Source organism: Lepeophtheirus salmonis, chromosome 2 (assembly GCF_016086655.4).
Source record: "Lepeophtheirus salmonis chromosome 2, UVic_Lsal_1.4, whole genome shotgun sequence".
Taxonomy (NCBI): domain Eukaryota; kingdom Metazoa; phylum Arthropoda; class Copepoda; order Siphonostomatoida; family Caligidae; genus Lepeophtheirus; species Lepeophtheirus salmonis.
The window spans coordinates 15,729,009-15,750,331 of record NC_052132.2 but is presented as its reverse complement, the minus strand read 5'-3'; the positions used below and the strand labels follow the sequence as shown (position 1 = coordinate 15,750,331).

The 21,323-nt window shown below is 32.1% G+C and overlaps 5 protein-coding genes across 7 annotated transcripts; 2 read left to right on the top strand and 3 right to left on the bottom strand.

Annotated features, from left to right (window-relative positions):
• Positions 1 to 3,601: 3,601 nt before the first annotated feature.
• Positions 3,602 to 6,027, bottom strand: LOC121132319 (KRAB-A domain-containing protein 2). Of its 3 annotated transcripts, XM_071886645.1 has the most exons (4): positions 5,849 to 6,027; positions 5,731 to 5,789; positions 5,084 to 5,651; positions 3,602 to 5,010 (listed from the first exon to the last, which is right to left on the bottom strand). In XM_071886645.1, the coding sequence occupies exons 3-4, from the start codon at positions 5,257 to 5,259 to the stop codon at positions 4,794 to 4,796; spliced, it is 393 nt and encodes a 130-aa protein (XP_071742746.1). In that variant the 5' UTR covers positions 5,260 to 5,651; positions 5,731 to 5,789; positions 5,849 to 6,027; the 3' UTR covers positions 3,602 to 4,793. The 3 variants fall into 3 exon arrangements, with proteins under 3 accessions (XP_071742746.1, XP_040583637.2, XP_040583638.2); XM_040727703.2 differs by lacking the exon at positions 5,849 to 6,027 and having other exon boundaries at positions 5,731 to 5,836; XM_040727704.2 differs by lacking the exon at positions 5,849 to 6,027 and having other exon boundaries at positions 5,084 to 5,667; positions 5,731 to 5,803.
• LOC139904686 (KRAB-A domain-containing protein 2-like) lies at positions 4,078 to 4,680 on the bottom strand. Its single transcript, XM_071894147.1, has one exon. It carries the CDS (start codon positions 4,678 to 4,680, stop codon positions 4,078 to 4,080), a length of 603 nt encoding a protein of 200 aa, XP_071750248.1.
• Positions 6,028 to 7,049: 1,022 nt separating the features above from the next.
• Positions 7,050 to 9,492, top strand: Trap1 (TNF receptor associated protein 1). Its single transcript, XM_040727700.2, has 2 exons — positions 7,050 to 7,361; positions 7,448 to 9,492. Exons 1-2 carry the CDS (start codon positions 7,211 to 7,213, stop codon positions 9,301 to 9,303), a joined length of 2,007 nt encoding a protein of 668 aa, XP_040583634.1. The 5' UTR covers positions 7,050 to 7,210; the 3' UTR covers positions 9,304 to 9,492.
• On the bottom strand, positions 9,325 to 16,355 carry LOC121132317 (putative ammonium transporter 3). Its single transcript, XM_040727701.2, has 8 exons — positions 16,002 to 16,355; positions 15,575 to 15,931; positions 15,378 to 15,486; positions 15,295 to 15,324; positions 15,053 to 15,231; positions 14,565 to 14,792; positions 9,929 to 10,014; positions 9,325 to 9,868 (listed from the first exon to the last, which is right to left on the bottom strand). Exons 1-8 carry the CDS (start codon positions 16,231 to 16,233, stop codon positions 9,500 to 9,502), a joined length of 1,590 nt encoding a protein of 529 aa, XP_040583635.1. The 5' UTR covers positions 16,234 to 16,355; the 3' UTR covers positions 9,325 to 9,499.
• LOC121132318 (uncharacterized) lies at positions 10,814 to 12,811 on the top strand. The gene is made up of 2 exons (XM_040727702.2): positions 10,814 to 11,378; positions 11,442 to 12,811. The coding sequence occupies exons 1-2, from the start codon at positions 11,198 to 11,200 to the stop codon at positions 12,551 to 12,553; spliced, it is 1,293 nt and encodes a 430-aa protein (XP_040583636.1). The 5' UTR covers positions 10,814 to 11,197; the 3' UTR covers positions 12,554 to 12,811.
• Positions 16,356 to 21,323: the final 4,968 nt, after the last annotated feature.

Sequence of the window (21,323 nt, the reverse complement as noted above, 5' to 3'; positions counted from 1 at the left end):
AAATCATAAAATTAGACAATAAATATACTAATAAAAAAATGTTAGAATTAAACCATCGTAATGATTTAGTGCAAAAGCTAATTATGTAGTAATGTCCGGCGATATTACTCTTTATTAAGGGCATCATAAAAGACCCCCCCCCCCCGTTATTTATGCTTGTATAACAGCATACTATTATCAATTATCATGAAGGATACGCACAATTGCTAATTATAATACTACAACCAATGTAACTACCCCCGTCGTTGTGACCCTTTAAGCAGTTGTTTTTGCCTTTAATGAGTTTTCTGAACACCTTTTGTTGGAGCTTATCAACCATAGCTAATCCTTAAGTGATAAAAAAGTAATATTTATTGACTATGTAATATTTGAAAACCTAATGATCATACCCAGGTCTTTAAGTAAAGAAACTAGTCTCAAACTACTTGCAAACCATCCAAAGCTACTACTAATTTGGTGTGGATGACTCTAAACATGCTGAAAATGATCTTAACTTCACTTTTATCAACCTTAGTTATAAATAATATCAACGGATTGGGAGTCCATTTCTACTCACTATTAAAGATTTATCACAACGTCTTTTTTAATCCACAAACACCATTAATCATTTGTATCCGTCCCCAACCCATCACTAATCATCATTCATCAGATGTTATAACTAAGTTATATGTTTTCTCTAAAAAAGTATATAAGAATTATGACAACAGCTTTGGAAAATAAAAAATATATATGTAGGAATCAACTACAAAAAGTCGCTCCCTCTTCCATTGTGATATTATTTTCATCTTTAATTTTGAGTCATGTTTGAATAAGAGGACAAAATGATCTCTTTTTATTTAATCCACATACATTCTAACGTTAATGTTTCAATTAACCTTGACACATTCAAAACAACTCATTTTCTCCTCATTTCAACTGGAAAATAAATATATACTAACAAGTAAATCTCTCAATTTCTGGAGTTTATCTTTCAGTTTCAAAACTTTAAATAAGCTGTTGAAATGAATTGCCCGAAATACTCAAAGAAAAGTCGCTGTAAAATGGATATACAGCAAGAGGAATTCCGAAAATATCTTCAAGGTGAAGGTATCCTCAAGTTCTTAACGTCTACTCTAATATCTCTGTACGAAGAACATGAATGCCCCAAAGATGCCCTAGAATTTGTTAAGTCTAAAATGATGGAGGACCAAGATAGTTTCAGGATCATACATGAATTAAAAGAAACGAATCCTTTTCTGGAGGAAAAATTAAAAAAATTGACTGATTTAAACAAATCTCTCAAATCTGAACTGGAGTCATACAGAACCAACAACAAGGAATGTTGATAGTCACATTATGCTTTGACAAATAATTATTTATATACTCTACTTACCTGTAGCTTTTTTTTAATATCAACCATTTTTATTTTGTTAAAATTGTTTAAATATTATATTATTTTAAAAATATATTTAGTCTTTGGATATCAATCTGTATTTTCTAATAACATTATATGTAAATTCTCTATTTCATTTGACTGCCACAAGCGGTTTTTCACGTAAATAGTTGGAAATGAGTCAAATAAATAAAGAAATCGTGTTATATTGTAACATTAATTGAACACTTGTCATATTAATTTTCTAAATATAAACTGTCTCATTTGATCTGACCAGGAGGGTTTTTATTCAGTTTCGAATCTATGTTTAGACTTTTACTAGTATTAGTAATGTAATAATACTCATATATTGAAGATCCTTACTTACTAGTTATAACATTACTGGTAATTTACTAATTACTTATACGTATATCACGTGGATGTTTAAACTAATTTTGTGGTGTAATGTATATAGCTTCAAGGTTAAATCGTTATAAACTATTATGTAATTAAATCCACTTCATCTTTCCATCAGCAAATTTTCTCCCTTCCATGGTCATGGTCACTTTGATTCAACCTTAATGCTATTTCTCTAGTCGAATACATAAGTTTACTATTTAACGTGTCAAAGTTGTGTTGGTAAATATTTTCAATAAATAATAGCTCTGTAGCATTGATTTACAAATTAATTTTTTTATATAAGTCTTACCGATATTCGACAGAATTTGGATACGTTTTTAAGTACACATTTTAGTTTAGGATGATAAAAGTTAAGTAATATTTTTGAATAGCCCAATATGTTGAGGTAGAAAACAAAACGGACTTAAGAAGATAATTGATATTTTAATTCTATAAAATATAGAAAAAAAAGGATCAAAAATTTGATTTACCAAAGTAAAACGTTTGCAACTAATTTTCACGATGAATGGTTCATTCATTTCCGCTCTAGCCATAACTTCTTTATTTATATTTTTTTACTTGTTGTACATATCAATAAATATTATAAAATAACATAATAGCTGAACCCACAGACTTTGCTCGCCTAATGTTAAATTAATCGTCTACATTTTCCAAATACTTTTTATTGAATAAATACCCCTAACCATGAGATAATTAATCTTTTGAAAGTCTATAAACTCAATACTCTTTCTATAAAAATAGAAAAAATTAAGTTCCTGATGCACATTTAGCTTATGTTTTTTACCAATATGGATGCAATGGCGTTTGGAGCAGAAAAATCAATAGTCTATTATGAATGGGACTATGTAGGCAGACAACATTTATATATTGATAGAACTATCTACGAGTATCTTACTCAGTTTTCACGTTGATCCCAATCCAAAAAAATTACGTCAAATCGTGATTTTATTTATTACTTATCAAGACGTGGAATCAAGGTAGGTTTTAGGAGAAGGGCACTAGGGTATGTGCCCCAGGCCCTGCTCTTGAGAGGAGCACCACGTATTAAATGAAATATACACAATTTATCAAAAAATGCAATTGAAAAGTGGTAAAAAAGTTAATTGAGGTCTAGAGAACTAATTTTTCAAGCTTAACACCTCCAAGTTCAGATTATGATCTATCAAGATTTTTATATGGAATAAGTTTACACAGAATTGCCCAAAGTACAGCATGAAATAGAGCAAAAACTGAAGTGCCCAGGGGTTTGGGATAATAAAAAGTTGCATATGTTGAACGCAGTGTCCCAAGAGGGGCATATAGACGCTTTGGACAAAACATATCAATAGTATATGTTGTACAATGAATATTTTATGATGAAACTTTTTATCTTTTCTTGAATCCCTGCCCAAAAGTAAAAAAATTAAAGCATAGTGACCATATTTTTGATGCTAGGTACCAAGTGCCAAGCTTAACGAAAATATATTTAGCCTAGCGCTTGTGGTAGAAAATATAAGGCTATGTTCAGCGCAGTGTCCCAAGAGACTCAAATGCTAAAAATATATATATTTACATTGTTTGCTGTATCTATGAAAATAAATAATATTTTTTATATTTTTTATTCTTGGTTTTTTTCTTCAGAATTTGAGATTACATAATGATGAATAAATAATTTTATATCATCTGTAGAATGATCTTTATTTTAAAAAATATGCCCCTTTGATCTTGTAGTATCACATCTATTCCTCTAAATAATAGATAACTAATCATTTTTCATTCATGGGTTGTTAACTGAAACAGCGATTTACATGGAACCTTTATGAAGAATAAAATTCAGAAAAGTCTTGTAGATTTGGTGATAATATATACATTTATTTAGATTTCATATGTTTAAAACCTCATATATGGAGAATGCCCTTATAGAGCTGACGAAAATTTATATGTACATATGCACCATTAACTTTAAATAATCGTAATATTATTAATCAGCGGTAAAAATTTGATTATATAAATTGGAGATATATAATGAAAGTTATAATGTTTGCATTATAGTACATAAATTAAATTTAATATAATCATAATTAAAAAAATCGGTGATTTGAGACTGCACTTCCCTTTCTGTCAATTTATTTAACAATTCTCTTTCATTATTTTTGAGACTTTATTCCTAAACAAGTCTACGATCTTAGATTAAGACTCCAAAACACTTTACTCCTGTCGATTACAAACTTTATTGGAAAATAATAATGGCAGAAGGACAGGGCAGCTCCTCATTTCCCGAAACAAACTTTTACTTTAAGTAATTTGTAAACTAGTATACATGCTCATCACAAGATTTTTCCAGACATATCTGGTATATCCTCACTCTTATAAACCAATTCAGGGGTTTGTGTGTATATATCTATTTCATTGATTGCTGTAAGATCCTCCTCTGTTTGTAGGCCGTGTAAAATTTCTTTTGGGATATTACTGGTTGATATACCAACTTCAGGTTCATAGCCAAACATAGCTGAATAAGGTGATTGATTGATGCCACAATGATAGGATCTATTTTTGTTGAACTGAATAAATTTTAATCCTTCAGACCATTTACTTGTCTTGTTATCCAGTAACCAAGCCATCAAAATTTCTTTTACATCATCATTTACATCCTCAGCACTACTCTCCCCTTGAGGATTGCACGATCCTCCATGCACTATGACCACATCTGGCCACATAGTCTTGAGTTCAATAATGACTTTACCAGCGAATTCTCTGCCATTCTCTGATTCTAAGATGTGAGGTGGACCAAAGTTTAAAAATATATCCAATAAAGAGCTAGCTACTTCCGTGACTTCTATACTTTTAAGAGCACATAGATTAGAAAACTTTGTTCGTTGATCCTGGTAATGAAGGATCCATTTATACTCTCCATCTGGTTTGGATTCCATGTCAATGAGGTTCACTTGCCCTCTAGAATTGAAATCCGATGACTTGATAGGTTTAGCAACAATTTTTCGTGGAACAGTTCTCTTTCTTTTTGAAAAGCATGGTGCACAGTTACTCAAATATGCAGTAATGGCTTCCTTCCAACATTTGCAAAGTTCTTGGAGAGTTCTTTATAGGTCTTGTGGATCCCACCATGTCCTGCAGATTTGTGAGCAGCCTTGATGATATGAAACATTTCTTCAATGCAAAGAAAATACTTGGCGTCTTCTTTTTGATTATTTGAGGACACTCGAACCATTCGATTGATACCCGCTATAGACATTACACTATACCTAAACAAGAGGAAATGAGCAAAAGAATAACTTTTTTTTTTTGGAAATCTACCTCATTGACTATTATACTTACTTTTTAAGAAGTCGGGTTTCTCTGCTTGATCTATCCTTGGGAGATTTCGGTTTGGCATTTGTGATCTCATCAATATGAGATTCAAGCTCCGTTCGCATAAAGAATAGATTGTTGTTTGACTTGTTACTCCCTTTAAGTTGGTAAAGTCTTTCCAAAAACTTATTTTCCTCGTCCATAATTATTAATTACTCTTAAAATCAATGATATTCCTTATTCTAGTACTTTGTAGAACGTAGAGAGAGAGAGAGTTTAGTAGCTTATAAATATAAGTACTATTGACTTTACACAATAAAATCAGAATATGCTGTCGACTATAGAGATAATAGATGACAGAGGAATGTGGCCGCCTCGGATCACTCCTTACGCTTCAAACGCCAATTTCCCGTAAAATAAATTATATCAGAGGAATAAATTAATCTAGTAGCCCATAATATGCTGTATATTCTCTTAGTTGGCCTAGGTGGATGTATTTTTCATTTCAAAAAAGATCCTTGTTATTTCTTCGTATTCAAGAGTCAAACCTCCAATCTCCTCTTAATCAAATATTTTACTCCAATACGTGTAGTTTCTGAAAATTACAATGACTTAATTCACATTGGCATTTAGTTGTATAATACATCAATAAATTATAATTAGCCACTCTTTACCTTAGTCCTTGGGGCTTAGATTCGATCGACCTCAAATGGTAAAAAATCAAAACAAACAACTAAAGAAATTGTCAAAATATAAAAGAGAATAAAAACAGTTATTTGCATACAACCCAACCTATAGACTAGTTCATAATATGGAATCATTTTGTGCAGCGTTTCTCAGTCTTATTTTGTGGGAGGGTACATTTTTTTAGATGAAAAATCTATATAAAAACTATATGCTCCAATAAATTTTAATTTAACTAAGAAGATGAAGGATTGAATTACTAACTATGTTATTTATATATCTATTTTGATTCCATGATCTATAAGAACGCTATGTTACTTAGCTATAACTTCTGAGTTGTATATTCAAAATATTCAACTAGTTTAATGTGAGCCAGCTATTAATTCAGAAGCTACCACTGCATGCTTACACGTGATATATAAAAAATGAGTGTATATAGCCGGTCAAGGATGACTACAGACTGAAGACATAATGTAGTCAGCTGTTCACTGTAGTCCTTTTACTTTAGTCCTCATTATTTGAAGCGTTCTATAGATAAGAATTCGAGATATTTGATTTGTTCTACGGAACTTTCAATTCTAAAAGTGGAACAAATGGAAAATAATTAATCTAAGATAGAGTGTGTTGACGTAGAGTCAAAATCTTGATGTTGTTCCTTATGGGGACATTAGCAACCAATTTCTACATTGATGAAAACACTTTTTCATTAATATTAAAAAAAATACTATTGTATCTCAAAATGGGACCTTCAAATAAAAGGACTTAAGCCTTACTGCTTTTCAAAAAAAAAAAAAAAAATCCCTCTAGTATTACCAAATTTTATTATTTATATGACCCTAAAATGTAATAGATTATTATTTCCATTTTGTAGATAAAATTTAACAATTATAATAGAAAAAATAAGATATTTTTCTCTAACTATCTTACATTTCTCATCCCGAATCGATTCAAATTAAAAATACAAATCTTTTCACTTTTAGGGTTTTTTTTGTACATATTACTTTGATTTAATTCAAATTTCACTGTTTATAATAGACATTAAGTAATATTCAATGCAGATATCAAATCTTTTTGTATTCATAAAGTCTTTTGTTGGAGTTTTATCAAGATATATTGGAAATTTGTGCTTTAATTATATGTAGTAAAAATATCAACTTTGAGCCCAGAAGATGGCGTCTCCTTCAATTATAATGCAATTTATTATGTTAATGGGAATACTCTATTAAGATTTAAGGACTGCATTCAAGAGCTGTGTTAATTTTGTCTCCGGCCAGTCCCCTCTAGTTGTTCTTGATATAGCTAGCAGGCTAGTAGCTAGTAATAAAAAAGAGGCTGTACGTGAACCAATAGCTAGGCAGCACAATTCAACCGCACAAGAGTCAAGACGGGTTCCCACATTTGAAGAATTCCGTTTCATCCACGTTTATTCAGATATCTGTAAAGAGTCGGGAATAGGAGAAAATTAGGAAAATGTCCCTAGCTGCTAGAAGACTTTGTTCAACAGTACGCTATTTGCGATATGGATCTTTTATGGGGCGAAAATCCGTCCTTGTGATTCCTCATTTACATAGGACGTTGATGACGTCTTTTCCTCGATCCATTCCCACACAAACTCAAGAAGGTAATTGACTGGATCAATTTGTTTAAGTATTAGTATTTATGACAAAAACATTCCTAATTGATTGATAATGAACTAATTAACTCTAGGCCCGTCTGAAACATACGAATTCAAAGCTGAAACTCAGAAACTACTGGATATTGTGGCCAAGTCCCTCTACAGTGAGAAAGAAGTATTTGTTCGAGAATTAATCAGCAATGCTTCGGATGCAATTGAGAAATATCGATATTTGTCAACATCCGGATCCCCGGATCTCATTGGAAGGGAGAAGGAGCTCTCCATCCACATTGATACTGACAAGTCTGAGAGAACTCTAACTATATCTGACAATGGAATTGGAATGACAAAGGAAGAGTTGATATCCAATTTGGGCACTATTGCTCGCTCAGGATCCAAAGCATTCCTTGAAGAACTGAGTAAATCTGACAATCCAGCCGATTCAAACATTATTGGACAATTCGGCGTTGGTTTTTATTCTGCCTTTATGGTTGCTGACAAGATTGACGTGTACAGTTCCAAAGATGGGAAAGGCTATCACTGGTCTTCTGAAGGTTATGGCTCTTATTCCATTACCGAAGCTGATGCAGACTGTGGAACTAAAATTGTTCTTCATTTAAAGACGGATTGCAGGGAGTTTGCGGATGAAGAAACAGTCAGAGGTGTTGTTAAGAAATACTCATCATTTGTTGGAAGTCCTCTGTTCCTAAATGGGAATCGCTCTAATGATTTGAGACCCCTTTGGCTACTTGATCCTAAAGAAGTGAAAGAAGAAAGCTATAGAGACTTTTATAATTATATATCAAATTCTTTCGATTCACCACGCTTCATCCAGCATTTTCGCTCTGAAGCACCCATGGATGTGAAAGCTCTTTTGTTTGTCCCAGATTCAAGACCGGGTCTATTTGATATGTCCCGAGATAAAGAATCAGGCGTTTCTCTTTACTGTAGGAAAATACTTATAAAATCTCAAATGGAAAATATTTTACCTCAGTGGATGCGGTTTGTCAAAGGAGTCGTAGATTGTGAGGATATCCCCTTGAATCTCAGTCGTGAATTACTTCAAGATAGTGCTCTTATTCGCAAACTTAAAAACATTCTACAAAATAAATTTCTTAGATTTATGCAAGACAAGGCTCGTAAGGAAACAGAGTCCTATATGGAATTTTACGGAGATTACGGTCAATTCTTTAAAGAAGGGATTATTACGAGTCAAGATCAAAGTGAGAAGGAAGAAATTGCTAAGTTACTTCGGTTTGAAACCTCTACCTCGCTTTCGGGAGAATCCAAGTCTCTCATGGACTATACAAAGAATATGAAGGAAGGACAAAAAGATATTTACTATCTTGCTGCACCTTCTCGTCAGTTGGCAGAGAGTTCTCCATATTTTGAATCTCTCAAAAACAAAGAAGTGGAAATATTATTCTGTTATGAGTCTTATGATGAATTAGTACTAATGCAACTCCGGCAATTCGGCCAGCACAATTTAGTATCCGTTGAAAAAGAGATGAGAGCCGACACAGAACGCTATCAAGAGGATGAAAAAAGTCCTTTGACTCCTACTGATCAACAGACATTAACGCAATGGATGAAGGATAGTTTAGGAAGTAAGTGCACTAATGTGAAAACGACGAATAACCTAGAGTCCCATCCTTGTGTCATCACTGTTGAAGAAATGGCCTCTGCTAGACACTTTATCAAAACACAGGGAGCCAATTATACGGATGAGCAAAGATTCAATATCCTCCAACCTCAATTAGAGATCAATACGTCACATCCCATCATAGTCAAACTCAACGAGCTCAAGACAGTGAATTCAAAACTTGCACATTTAGTCACAGAGCAAATATTTGTTAATGCCATGGTCTCTGCGGGCTTAGTAGACGATACAAGGACAATACTTAAATCCATGAACTCTCTTTTGGAAGAAGCACTCAAGGTCCATTAATTCATTTCGTTTATTTATTTATTATTCATTAATTATTATTATAATTATATTATTCATACATACGTACATTCTTTGATTCATTATATTGGAATATGTAAACATGTCTTACATTGTTATGTATTTAAGAGTCCTGTTTTTTTTTATTTTTCGTTAAATTAAAGTACATGGAATACAAGATTTTAATACGTACAAGTGCCTACTTTAACCTCCCAAATCCTCCAGACTCGGCAACTCGTGGTGGGCGCTTGTGAGAACAGTTATGAGATTTTTTATAATCAATAACATCTTTGCTTGATACATCTACATTAAATATCCTTGTGAGAGCTCGACTTTCACTTCTATTTTTCTGCTTCATTCCTTTCCCATATACATTTTCCAAGTACATCATATGCCCAAGATTCTGTCCTGTAGAATCCAAATCCGTTGCTATATCATCAAAGTTTTTGAGAATATCAACTGCTCTTTCAATGTTAAGTCCTTGATGTAGAATGTTATGATCACTATAGTCTGCACCAAGGAGTTCATCTATCACGTTCATTCGGACAGGAACAACTTTATTCAGCAACTGTAAGGGATAAAGATATGTTATTTTGCAAAAATAGTAAGTGTAAAACGCCGTTTTTACCCATAATACTAGGTAAGTAGTTAGAAAAGACCAAATTATTATCACAAATGATGTCAAAACTTGAATTCCAAGTAGATAGCTTTCTCCTGTTAAATACAAGGTTAATTATAACGATTAATTGCAACTTCTTTTAAATCCATATTCTGAGTTGTTTAAGCACAGACGTAGTTGGGACCAGAGGAGCAATATTTTGGTTCAAAAAAATTTGCAAGGGCGGAAACGCTTATTTTTTCAGGCGGGAGAGATATCCCCCTTCATCTACGTCTCTGGGTTCAAAATATATTATCTACTTTGTACAGGTGAATAATAAATACTTCTATTTTTAGCCAATGTTAATTGAACGTGTCTAATTATATACCAGTAATTCCATAAATAAATAGTATCATTTTAATTTGCAATACAAACATGTTTCTACCGTAGTCAAGAGTTCAATTTATTTTTAAAAATTTAGTAAGTGCAGTCTATATACAATTAGATCAGTATCATAACCTAAGGAACTTGTGTATCACCTAAAACTATTATGTTAAACTATAGAACGAAACATTTTCTAGAAAATGGTCTAGTACGTTTTACAACGACTACAAGGAAGTAATTACATATTATATTTATTTTAATTAGTTGTAAGGAAACTTTGCATATTTTTTAATACTTTGTTCCCATTATGTAAACGAGCTCTACAAGGCATTCAATTGAATATAAGCATGGTTAAAGTTCAATTATCTTATTAATATGTGCGTGTGTGTGTTTTCAATCTACGTTCTGAAAAAATGAATGGTGCAATGCCCCCACCTCTTCATATTATGATGATGGAATACTTAATATCTAAAATACTATTTAAAATTATACGTAGTAGGTATATATGTATGTTTAAATATTCACATTGATAGTGCAAAAATGGATCTGTATATTATATAGGATTTGATTATTATCATGCATCGTTTGCTAGCCTATTATAACTAAGGTGAGCTAGACGGCAATTGAAGCCATTTTGTCTTTTACAGAAAGAGAGAGGCCTAATAATAATAATAGTAATGGGGAAAAATAGGCAGCCATAAAGTGAAGAGTTCATAAAATTAATACTATTACAGCTAAGGTGAAATAAGTGTGACGTCAGGGACAGTTGTATGAAAGTGGCTGCTCCTGCCACTAGAGTAAAATAAAATAAGCTGCTAAGCTACTCAAATTGTTTGTTTTATATTTACAATTGAATTTACAAAGTTAAGTATCACTACGTGTCCTACAAAAACCTTGGATTATTCTTGAATTGCAATGAGCTCTGTTGACTTATACATATACGATTTAAGTGGTGGATTGGCAAAGAACTTGGGATCCTCACTGGGATTAAATATAGATGGTCTCTGGCACACCGGAGTGGTAGTTTTTGGTGAGGAATGGTTCTTTGGTGCTGGCGGCATTGAAAATGTGGAGCCACCAGGCTCAACAGAACTGGGTAAAATCCTACGGCATAGGTATAATGGATCTTACAAAATAACCTATCTCTTTTATAACTTAGGGTCTCCTCTCAAAATCCAGAATCTTGGTAGGACAGAACTTTCCAAGTCGGAGTTTACATCTATTCTTAGCCAATTAAGTCACGGCAAATTCAAATGCGGAACATATGACTTATTCCGTCACAACTGCAATAACTTTTCCCAAGAGTTGGCAGAAATTATATGTGATTCCTCCATTCCACAATATATTCTTGATCTACCAAATCAAGTCCTAGATTCTCCTGTTGCACAAATATTAGGTCCTCTAATTGAGAAATATACTCAACCTACAGGAAGAGCATTTAGAGACTCAGGATCTCCAAAGCCCCTTTTTCCATATACCAAATATGAAGTATTTAGCTCTCCAATTGACCCAGAAATGTTTTTGAAAAAATTTAGAACTTTGTGCACCAAAAATAGCACGCAGCTCACAAACAGCTTAGAGAACACTATAAAAATATATTTTGGTTCTAAAAAAGAGAGTGCTTCCTTTATTAATTCCATTTGGCCTTTTATTAATCGAAACATAGATGACTGGGCCGAAGAGGATCTTATCCCTTTTTTGGACGTTGTTCGATGGGCTGTAGCCATTACCGAACTAGACTCAACTACTTACAAACGAATTCACGAGATTTGTTTAAAACATTTGAAAGGGCAAGCCTTGAAGGATCCACTTATTTTTAGACTCGTTTTGCGAATTTGGTGTAATTATTTCATACACAATCCTTCCCGTGAAATGGTTGTTCAAGAAACAGAGTCTATTATTAGTGTTCTGAATTCAGCCTTAAAAGAGATTAAAGAAGAGAAACTCATTGATTCACATGTTCAAAAAGGGATCACTTCCCTTTGTTTAAACTACGCCGTTCAGAATACTCAAATATATGACGAAGAAAAATCCACCATCGTTTTATATGGTCTTGTTCCTGAGTACATGAAACATTTGAACTGTCCTAAAGCCGCTATCAGGGGTATATATGCCCTTGGAACCTTCATCATTAAGAATCAAATGGCTAAACAAATTGTTCTTGCTCTAGAGGTCGAATCTGAGCTTTCTAGTCTAAACACTAGACTAGCTCTTAACGATGGAATCTATGAAGAGGCTCTAAGAGAATTTAATAAAATACTCAAGGGATAATTTTTATTTTATACTGTCATTTACATATTATTATTACGTTATTTGCACAAATGCTCTCAAATAATATAAAATATTACATATTCTATATTATTTGAGGAATTCAGATTTTTACTTATGTTACAAAATGCATTTTTTCATTATTATTTTCGCCAAGATAAAATTCATCAATTTGGAATAAGTTGAAACTTTTAAAGCTTTATTCTATTATTATTATTCACTTCTATATTTCTTAACTTAATAAATTAAACATGGCACCCATTTATTGATTGACTTACTATTTCCGTTGCTTTAATAACAGCGTTCACTCGTATGGAAGCCGTTCCAGCCACTAGTATTTTAACTCATATACAAGATTAGTTCTGAATCAAAGTTATCATGGACCGGGACCAATGGCGTCGCTAGCACCTTTTTAGAAGGTTCAACCCTCCCCCCCCAAAAAAAAAAAAAATGTAATAATGATGAAAACTTGCAATGCCCTTGTCATGGACAACCTTATCACATAGGTCAATGTACACACACAGTATCAAAATTATGTAATACCTGAAAACGAATATCAAGATATACATCTATATCTTTCAAAATATTCCCTTCCTGCGATTTATGAAATCTTTTACATGTTTTTTTTTTTTTTTTTTTTTTTTTTTAATTTGAAGATGAATTTCTAGTGCAATGGTATAAATGGAAGTTTATAAATGGTAATTTAAAATACAATAGCTTCTTTGCATCGGTTACAAGACCCGACAATCACCTCAAGTCTTATTGACTTGAAATGATTGGGATGTTGAATTAGTTTTTGTTATTTAAAAAAAAATTTAGACAAACTATTGACAACATTGTTCTGATATTATGAAAATGACATATGACTTAGATTTCCATAAGAATTGTGTAGGATGAGTGTTTCGTATATAAATAACTATGAATCAGAAACCGATTTTGCTTAATCTATTATTGAATATTAAAAATGTTTAACCATTTATGTCTTCAGTACGAGTTACCGACTATGTTTAATAGTTAATCATTTTAGAGAGTTATAATTCTAAATAATATAAAATGTTGTTTGAAATTCAAGTATTTATCATGTGTTTACGATATGTCTAGGCTGTTTGAGGGAAACCATCGATAAAAATTTTGATTCTGCTTTTCTTTTTTTCCTTGTTGCCAAAAGTCCATATTTCTTCATAGTTTAGAAGCAAAAATATGGTTACTGTAGTGTGCCATAAATGTATTCAGTGCAAAAACATGCAATGTGGCTTTAACATATAGAGAGTGTAAACCTGCAGACCCAAAAGCTAAAGAGTCTACTCTATGTCTTACATGAGTAGAAACGACAGTCACTACATGGAAACTCTAATTTCCAAGTTTATATAGGTAGAGAAATAGTGACTATTAGCTGCAGTGGCGTGTAACTCATATTAATAACACAATATTTTACTTCAATAGCTACATGTTCTAGTTACTAGATACAACGACTTTTTTAGTCAACTGGATCATATCTTAGTACATGTACAATAAAATAGTTACATATCCTTGAAAAGTATTATATTATTATAGAATCAAAACCAGATAGTAAAGTTTAGTGCTGAATTTATGATATTTTGCCATTAAAAATGTACTATCTGGTCAATGCATTTTATACATTTGGTATTTATTACAGGGATAATAATTAAAAAACTGACAATCTCGTGACTAGGTTATGTTAATGGTGACAGCAAAATTTGAATCTCCTAGCTTCAATTTCGTCGAAGATCAATTCACCCAAATATTAGAAGTTAAATATCTCAGTTCAAGCTTTTGACCAGATAGCATGTTTTCACACTTAGTATGGATAGAACAACAAGGGGTTTTGGGACAAATGGGACTGTCTGTTTTACATAATATTAACTATCAGAAATATTATTACGATTTATTGGAATTGTTTTTATCAGAGTGGTATGTCAGTCAATCTCTAATCGATATAATAGTTCAATTAATAGGTAAAATATGCAATAGAAAATGGAAATCTCATAATTACCTGATAGTAATCCGTTGTATTTGCGCAATTCTATAGGTGCTCTTGTCCTATCAGCAAATATTCCAGTTGACAAAAGTCCCCAAATTCCATTAAGCCCATGAATGGAAAAGGCACCACAAGGATCATCTAAACAGCTTTTTTCTACAATCATCATGGTTATAAAAGTGATGTGTGCACTGATTATTCCTACTATGAAGGATTGCATTGTTGAGAGGAGCACTGATGAGCCTTTATTGCATTAATTATTGAAAAAAATAAAGTTTGTTATTAATATATAACACAGTAGGAATTATTTTAGATAGTAAAAAAAAAAATCTAAGGTCTCAGTATACAGTCTCACAAATAATTTATAAATATAGAGTTGCTTAACAATATACTTTTTTGAAGGATATGTGCTCATTAGGATTATTTTCTTTTAAAAATATTTTATTTTTTTGGTTCATAATTGCTCAAAATATACATGCAAACATTAAAAGTAATAATTTTACCTGATATTGCAACCAGGGATCCAAACACACAATTACTAATCAATGGCACATTAACATGTCCACAAAAGAAAATTAAACTGAAGCTTAAAGAAGCAAATCCTCCACCGAATGACGAAATTATTGTATTTACTGTAGCCTTTGCAGAAAACATCCACTTATCTTCAGTTACGCCAAATGTACTAAATGAACAATGAATTATGGTCATAACAAAGAAAAATGATTTGATGGATAGGGCACATTACCTGACTGAATTTAAGGCTAAAAATGCCCACCTGAAATGAAGTATATTAAATAAAAATACTTAATAATAAAATATATCTTTTACCAAATCATAAAGAGCCCTGTTAAAGAATTTTTTGCATTTCCTAAAATGTATGTTCCTCTTGAACGATTTCTACCTAATCGTGGTTTAAGCCAAAGCGCTCCAGCAAGTGCTTGATACAGAAATACAGATTGAATCATGAGAACGTTAAATTTATATTTACACATTTATGTAATTTACAAATGTTTAGAGTTGATTACCTGAAAAGCCACCCATTCCATAAACTACACCAGAGCCAGCAACATCAATGGCCCCTAATTGCTTCAACCATCCATATTTACCCCATACCCAGTTAGCAGGAAAACAATATAATATAGCATTAACGAAGCAGTACAGTATGTATGCCTTAATATTTGTTCTCTCTGCCATTGCTCCGGATATGATCGTGTTTGAGTTTGCAATATATGAGCAATGCATAAAGAAACGTAAGTATTCCTCTCCCGAACCATGTTTATGAGCATTAGGTGCAAAGAAGAATTTTCCAATTCCTAGGAAAGGCGTCGTGTATTGACTCTCTCCATATATTATTCCATACCCAAAAGCCCAAAATACAAACCCTAAATTTATGTAATCCTTACGTAATCAAATCCAGAAAATTTATACTATTCAAAGCTAAAGAATGGCCACCTGCAATCCCAACATCAATCATGTTTTTAATCATTGTCGAAACTTCGTTTTTTAAGGAACACATCCCGGATTCCATGAGTGCAAATCCTGTTTGCATCGTAAATATAATGAAAATGCATGCCATGATCCAGGCTGCATCATCATCCTCAAATTCATCTCCCAGAGGGACCAGTGTGCTTTCGTTATTTGAAAAACTTTGATTATCATTATCGGAATAGTTTAAAAAGGACATAATGATTTGATTAATTTGACTCCTCGTGTTTATACACTAACTGGATAAATAGACTATTATGTACAATATCAAAGGGCCCCTATTACTTAAATATGTATGATTGGTCATACAAATAACAAGAGCATGCAAAATACAGATCCTTTCCTTCTTTCTCTCATTTATTTCATACATTTTTGATGAATTTATAGAAAAAAATAAAATATTCTAGGATTGGTGAATAATAACAATATCTTAAGCCCTGTTTTTTATACGATCATATAAATAATTTAATAACAACATTTACTGAAAGTTAAAAATACTTTTAATATGTACAATTGACATAGAGTAAGGCGGGGTCTAATGGTTGTATTTTTGTGTTTGGAGGCTTGTCCTAATTAATTGGATGAATTTTTCAAATGTTTAATATTTCCATGTTAGCATTACATGTCCTAGCTATCAATCCACCTCTAGCCAGTTTTAATTTGTAATTGAAAAATTTCAAATAAAGAAAAAAGTCAAGTACTCACTTGACTCCACTCATAGGGTCAAATACTTGTATCTGACTTTTCGTGCATAACTAAAGAAATTAATACCTTTTGGAAAAAAAGAAGAAATATTATAGCTTACATTTTGATACTGTAGTGTTAGTTATGTTTAAGATTATCGTTTTGCATAGAAGTCAATTTAAGAAAAAACGAGTTACTTTTGATTTTATATGTAATAAGAAAAATATCCGTGTCTTATTTATATCAAGGATCCTCGAAGAAACAGTTAAATTCGGGCAGGGAGAGATGTACAAGAAGATGGCGTAACATAACTATTTGACCAGATAAATATTTATTTTTATCCGTGATTCTAAGAATTAAAATTATAAATTTCCCGAGTATAGGGCTCTGGAGTCGGATGTGTTCTAGAACTGGACTCCAGTATTTTTGCTGGTCCTTTTTTAAGGGGAGAAAAATACCGACCAGATCAATACTTTTCAGTTTTCCGTCGTTTGATTTTTTTTGATCTAGTCGATCATAGGTATAAATTATTGTAAATAATACTAGAAAATAGAGGCTCAATAGTATAGTTAATTACTAGATCAAAAATTCATTTGTAAAGCATATTTGTATAAAAAACAAAGCATTCATCAGATTTAAACCTATATAAAAAAGAGGCACGTGAAAGACATAAATCACAGTTCTTATAAAATTAATAATTTATAATACCAAATCTTTAAATTTTCATCAATTTAATAACTTTAAGAAAATATATCAAGGCATGAGTTACGAAGTACAGTTGACTTTTATTAATTATATACTTATATAAAAGGGATTACTCTGGGAAACACGATTTTTATCACATAGACTTAGATAACTGGATTGAACTTATTTTTAAGCCCATAATCCAAATCTCATTTTTTGTCTCACAAGTCTGGTGTCTGTTTGATCTGGATTTATAATATTTTGGCACTAATATCGTTCAGAGTCATTTTTCACCTGACAATTTAAGATACAATTAATATAACTGACGTAAATGACTCCAAAGATGTTTTTACAAACTTAAGTATCTTGTTCAGTACTCCAGATATTTTTGTTTAAGTGTCGAAAATTACGGCTCTCTTGTTTAGAACCTCATAAGTTAACTTATATGCATGAGTCCTAATTGATGAGTAATATGATGGTTTTTATTAATATCCAATCTTTTAATGATAGAACACCTATTCAAAAATTATGCACTTACAAAGTTTTTTATTCGAATTTGTATTTTTATGATTTGACTATTTTCCATAGTATTGTAGTAAATAAACAGCCTTATCTTAATCCATTTTACAATTCAAATATCTGATAATGACGTCACACCTTCTTAGTATAAATCAAGATACTTAGATACAAGAGACTCTTCGTATAAATTGTGTTTGTACAAGTTGCAACCAAAAAATGAGATTCATAATTTTAAATGAAGGATTACCAGTACTTGGGATTAGGATAATGCAATAATTGAATATTCTATGAGTGATTGACATATAAGTCATGTAAATTTGACTATTTTAATTAAAATCACTAAAATATAAGTATTCTGTGGCACGTTATAGATGTCAAATGTCCAGTATGATATTACTCATAGTCATAAATACTAATATCCAAGGCTAATAGAAATACATTTATATTAACCTTGATAATATCTAAGTAATTTTAATAGATCAAAATTAAATGATAGTATCAATGTATAGTTGGCAGAGCATTAGTCAGCTGCAGAAATTCTAAGCGCTCCCACTCAGTTACTAGTTTTGTGAGCATACTCACGCTCAATTAAAATTGAGACGTACTTATTTATCACTCGTATAGGTGTATTTGAATTTGACAACTCCTAATGATTGCAATTAAATTCAACATAGTGCAAGTTCAAGAGTGCTGCGTGATTTGTAAAAACCATACGCTATTTGCAATACCTTTTAATAATCCAAATGATTGGTTTAATAGTAATTAATTGGTTCAGCAAGATATGACAACTTTATTAACCAATTGGCATCGTTAAACAAACTTGCCAAGTTAGACTATTTCTCTACCAGAAAAATGTGAATGTCGTTTCTTAGGTCGTACACCCTTGTTAGTACTCTGTCCCTCGACAGCCACCGTACTTCAGTGTGAAACAGTATATGAGAGTGTTTTGCTCCCATTTCTGAGCATAACACTTCAAAAAGCCTGCTGTTCAGCCAGCTTTCTTTGATAAAATTAACAAATTCCATTACTTCCTTCTATATTACCATAAGATCAGGGAAACCACCCTTGGATGCCCAATCTTCACGGTGAATGAAACAGTGATTCCAAACAACATCATTACCAGCTGCCTCAGATATTCTTTTCACAACTCCGCTATTTATACCTGTCATATTTGCTGCACCATCACTTGGTATTCCTTTGCAATTAGCCCAATTCAATTTGTATATTCCAACAATGCAGTTATCCAGCGCTCCGAATATGTGTGCTGCTGTTGTATTTGTTGGTAAATATCAGACAGATACAAGTGGTGGAAATCTTCCATAAAGTCATCTTGCCACACACACCTCACATAAACTAACAGTGTTGCACAATTTGAAACATCAGTACTCTTGTCAAGTTGAATAGCAAAATCCCCGGCTGACTGTAACCAAGTAATAAGTTGTGCTTTCAAATACTCTGCAATGTCACATATTCACCGAGACATTGTGTTGTCACAGAGGGGAATGCTTGTCAATTTTTGTACAGACTTGTCATCGAAAATGATGCGCATCATATCCAGAGATGCTGGAAGAATAAGTTTTTTCATCCACTGTATAAGACAATTTCTCTTTTGTCACACGGTATGCAACCAAATATGAAGCCAGAAGGTAGTTGAGCGATTATAAATCACGTTCCTTCCGTTGAATATACTCGATAGACTTATCCACAATTTCCCCGTGTTTTATTTATAAATGTCTTTTCAGTTTTGATGCACACAACAAATTTCAAAAAGGAATAATTATACTGTCACGTCCATGATTTATTTTTCTTATTACTTGGTGGTTCAGACGTCGATTTGCGAGTAATACTAATACTACTAGAATTATAACTTCCTGTTTCGGGCGTCGTACGTATTTGACGTAGATGGATTTGATTCCGAAATTCTTTTTCTGATAATAAAACGATCCATTCTCAGTTAGTTACCCAGCAACAACAAACTGCCAGTGTTTAAATTCAGAATGCAGTAACGTTACGTCGTTAGGTGCTACGTTATGATCACGTCGTGTAGAGCGATTAAACTCTGCAAACAAATAAGTATTAACGGAAATAAATAATTTGTAACACTTTAATATTATTTTAAAATTAACGAAAAACATTTTTATATTTTAAATTTTCAAGCGACCCAATGCGTTCTCTTCTGCGACCCGTACTTTAAAAACCACTGTCTTAGGGGACATATATTTACGAGGTTTTGTGCACTATCACCCAATTAAGCATGGTAATTAGAGTGATCTTGAACAAAGGTTTCTCAAGTTCTTGCATTTATGAGTGAGATTTTGAGATCTTATGTCAATTTACTACAATGGTATACTAGAAAATCGTATTCCATTTCGGAAAATCCTTTTACACAAAATAAAGATTTCGGTAACTCCAGACAGGAAGTTGCAGTGGGTGTTTCTGAGGGAACCGATATCTAAGTCTTCTTAGATTTGGCAGATATATGAGAGGCAAACTCGTCAACCAAGTTTGATTATACAAGTTACAACTTGTAAGAAATTGCCAATTGTACGCAACAAATATATTTTATCTAGTAGATATTAAGAATTATGAATTATCATTTATGATCCAAGGCTGGAACATATATTTTATGGAAGTCTTTTTATAAATCTCTGTCTATTGGCTACTATTTACCAGTTGTTATTTTTTTATAGCTTTGTGCTGATCTGATTTTCATAATAATTGAAATTTAGTACTGTATATTACGTTAATCAGCATACATCAATGAATATATTATATACAATGGTTGCTATTTTATGGCTAAGAATGATTAATATTAATTAAGTATTATTGTATAATCTATACACCTTCTAAAAACGTAAATATGTCGTTGTATAGAATATAAAAAAAAATCTGGATTAGTAGGATTAGATTGTTTATAGTAGGCCATATCATATAATTTTATAAAATATATATAATATTCAAATATGATATTTTATATATCCGATGGGTCGGCTGACAAATAATTTTTATAATGGAATATTAATAGTTATAATGTAATACGGTAAATGGAAACTAGCATAATTATAATTAAAAAGAACTAGTAGCTAGTTGTTATTTTGGAGCTGTGAGCTGGTGGCTTAATGATTTAAATAAGTTGCAAAACACTCCTGTTGGCTCGAGAAGATACGTCGTCTTAGTAATCTCTTTTTTCAACGCTAGTTGTCGCTTTTTATGATACCGCAGATGACGTCACTTTATTATTTTTTCCCATGGGTTATGCAACTTTTTAAGTGTTGGGTTTCGGTCTGGAAATCCTAGACCGGTCTGAGACTTTTATATTTTTTTTCGACCGAACTAATTCGGTCCAACAAAAATCTCAGTCTGGACGGGTTTCATAAAAAAATTTGGTCTAGATCGGTCCAA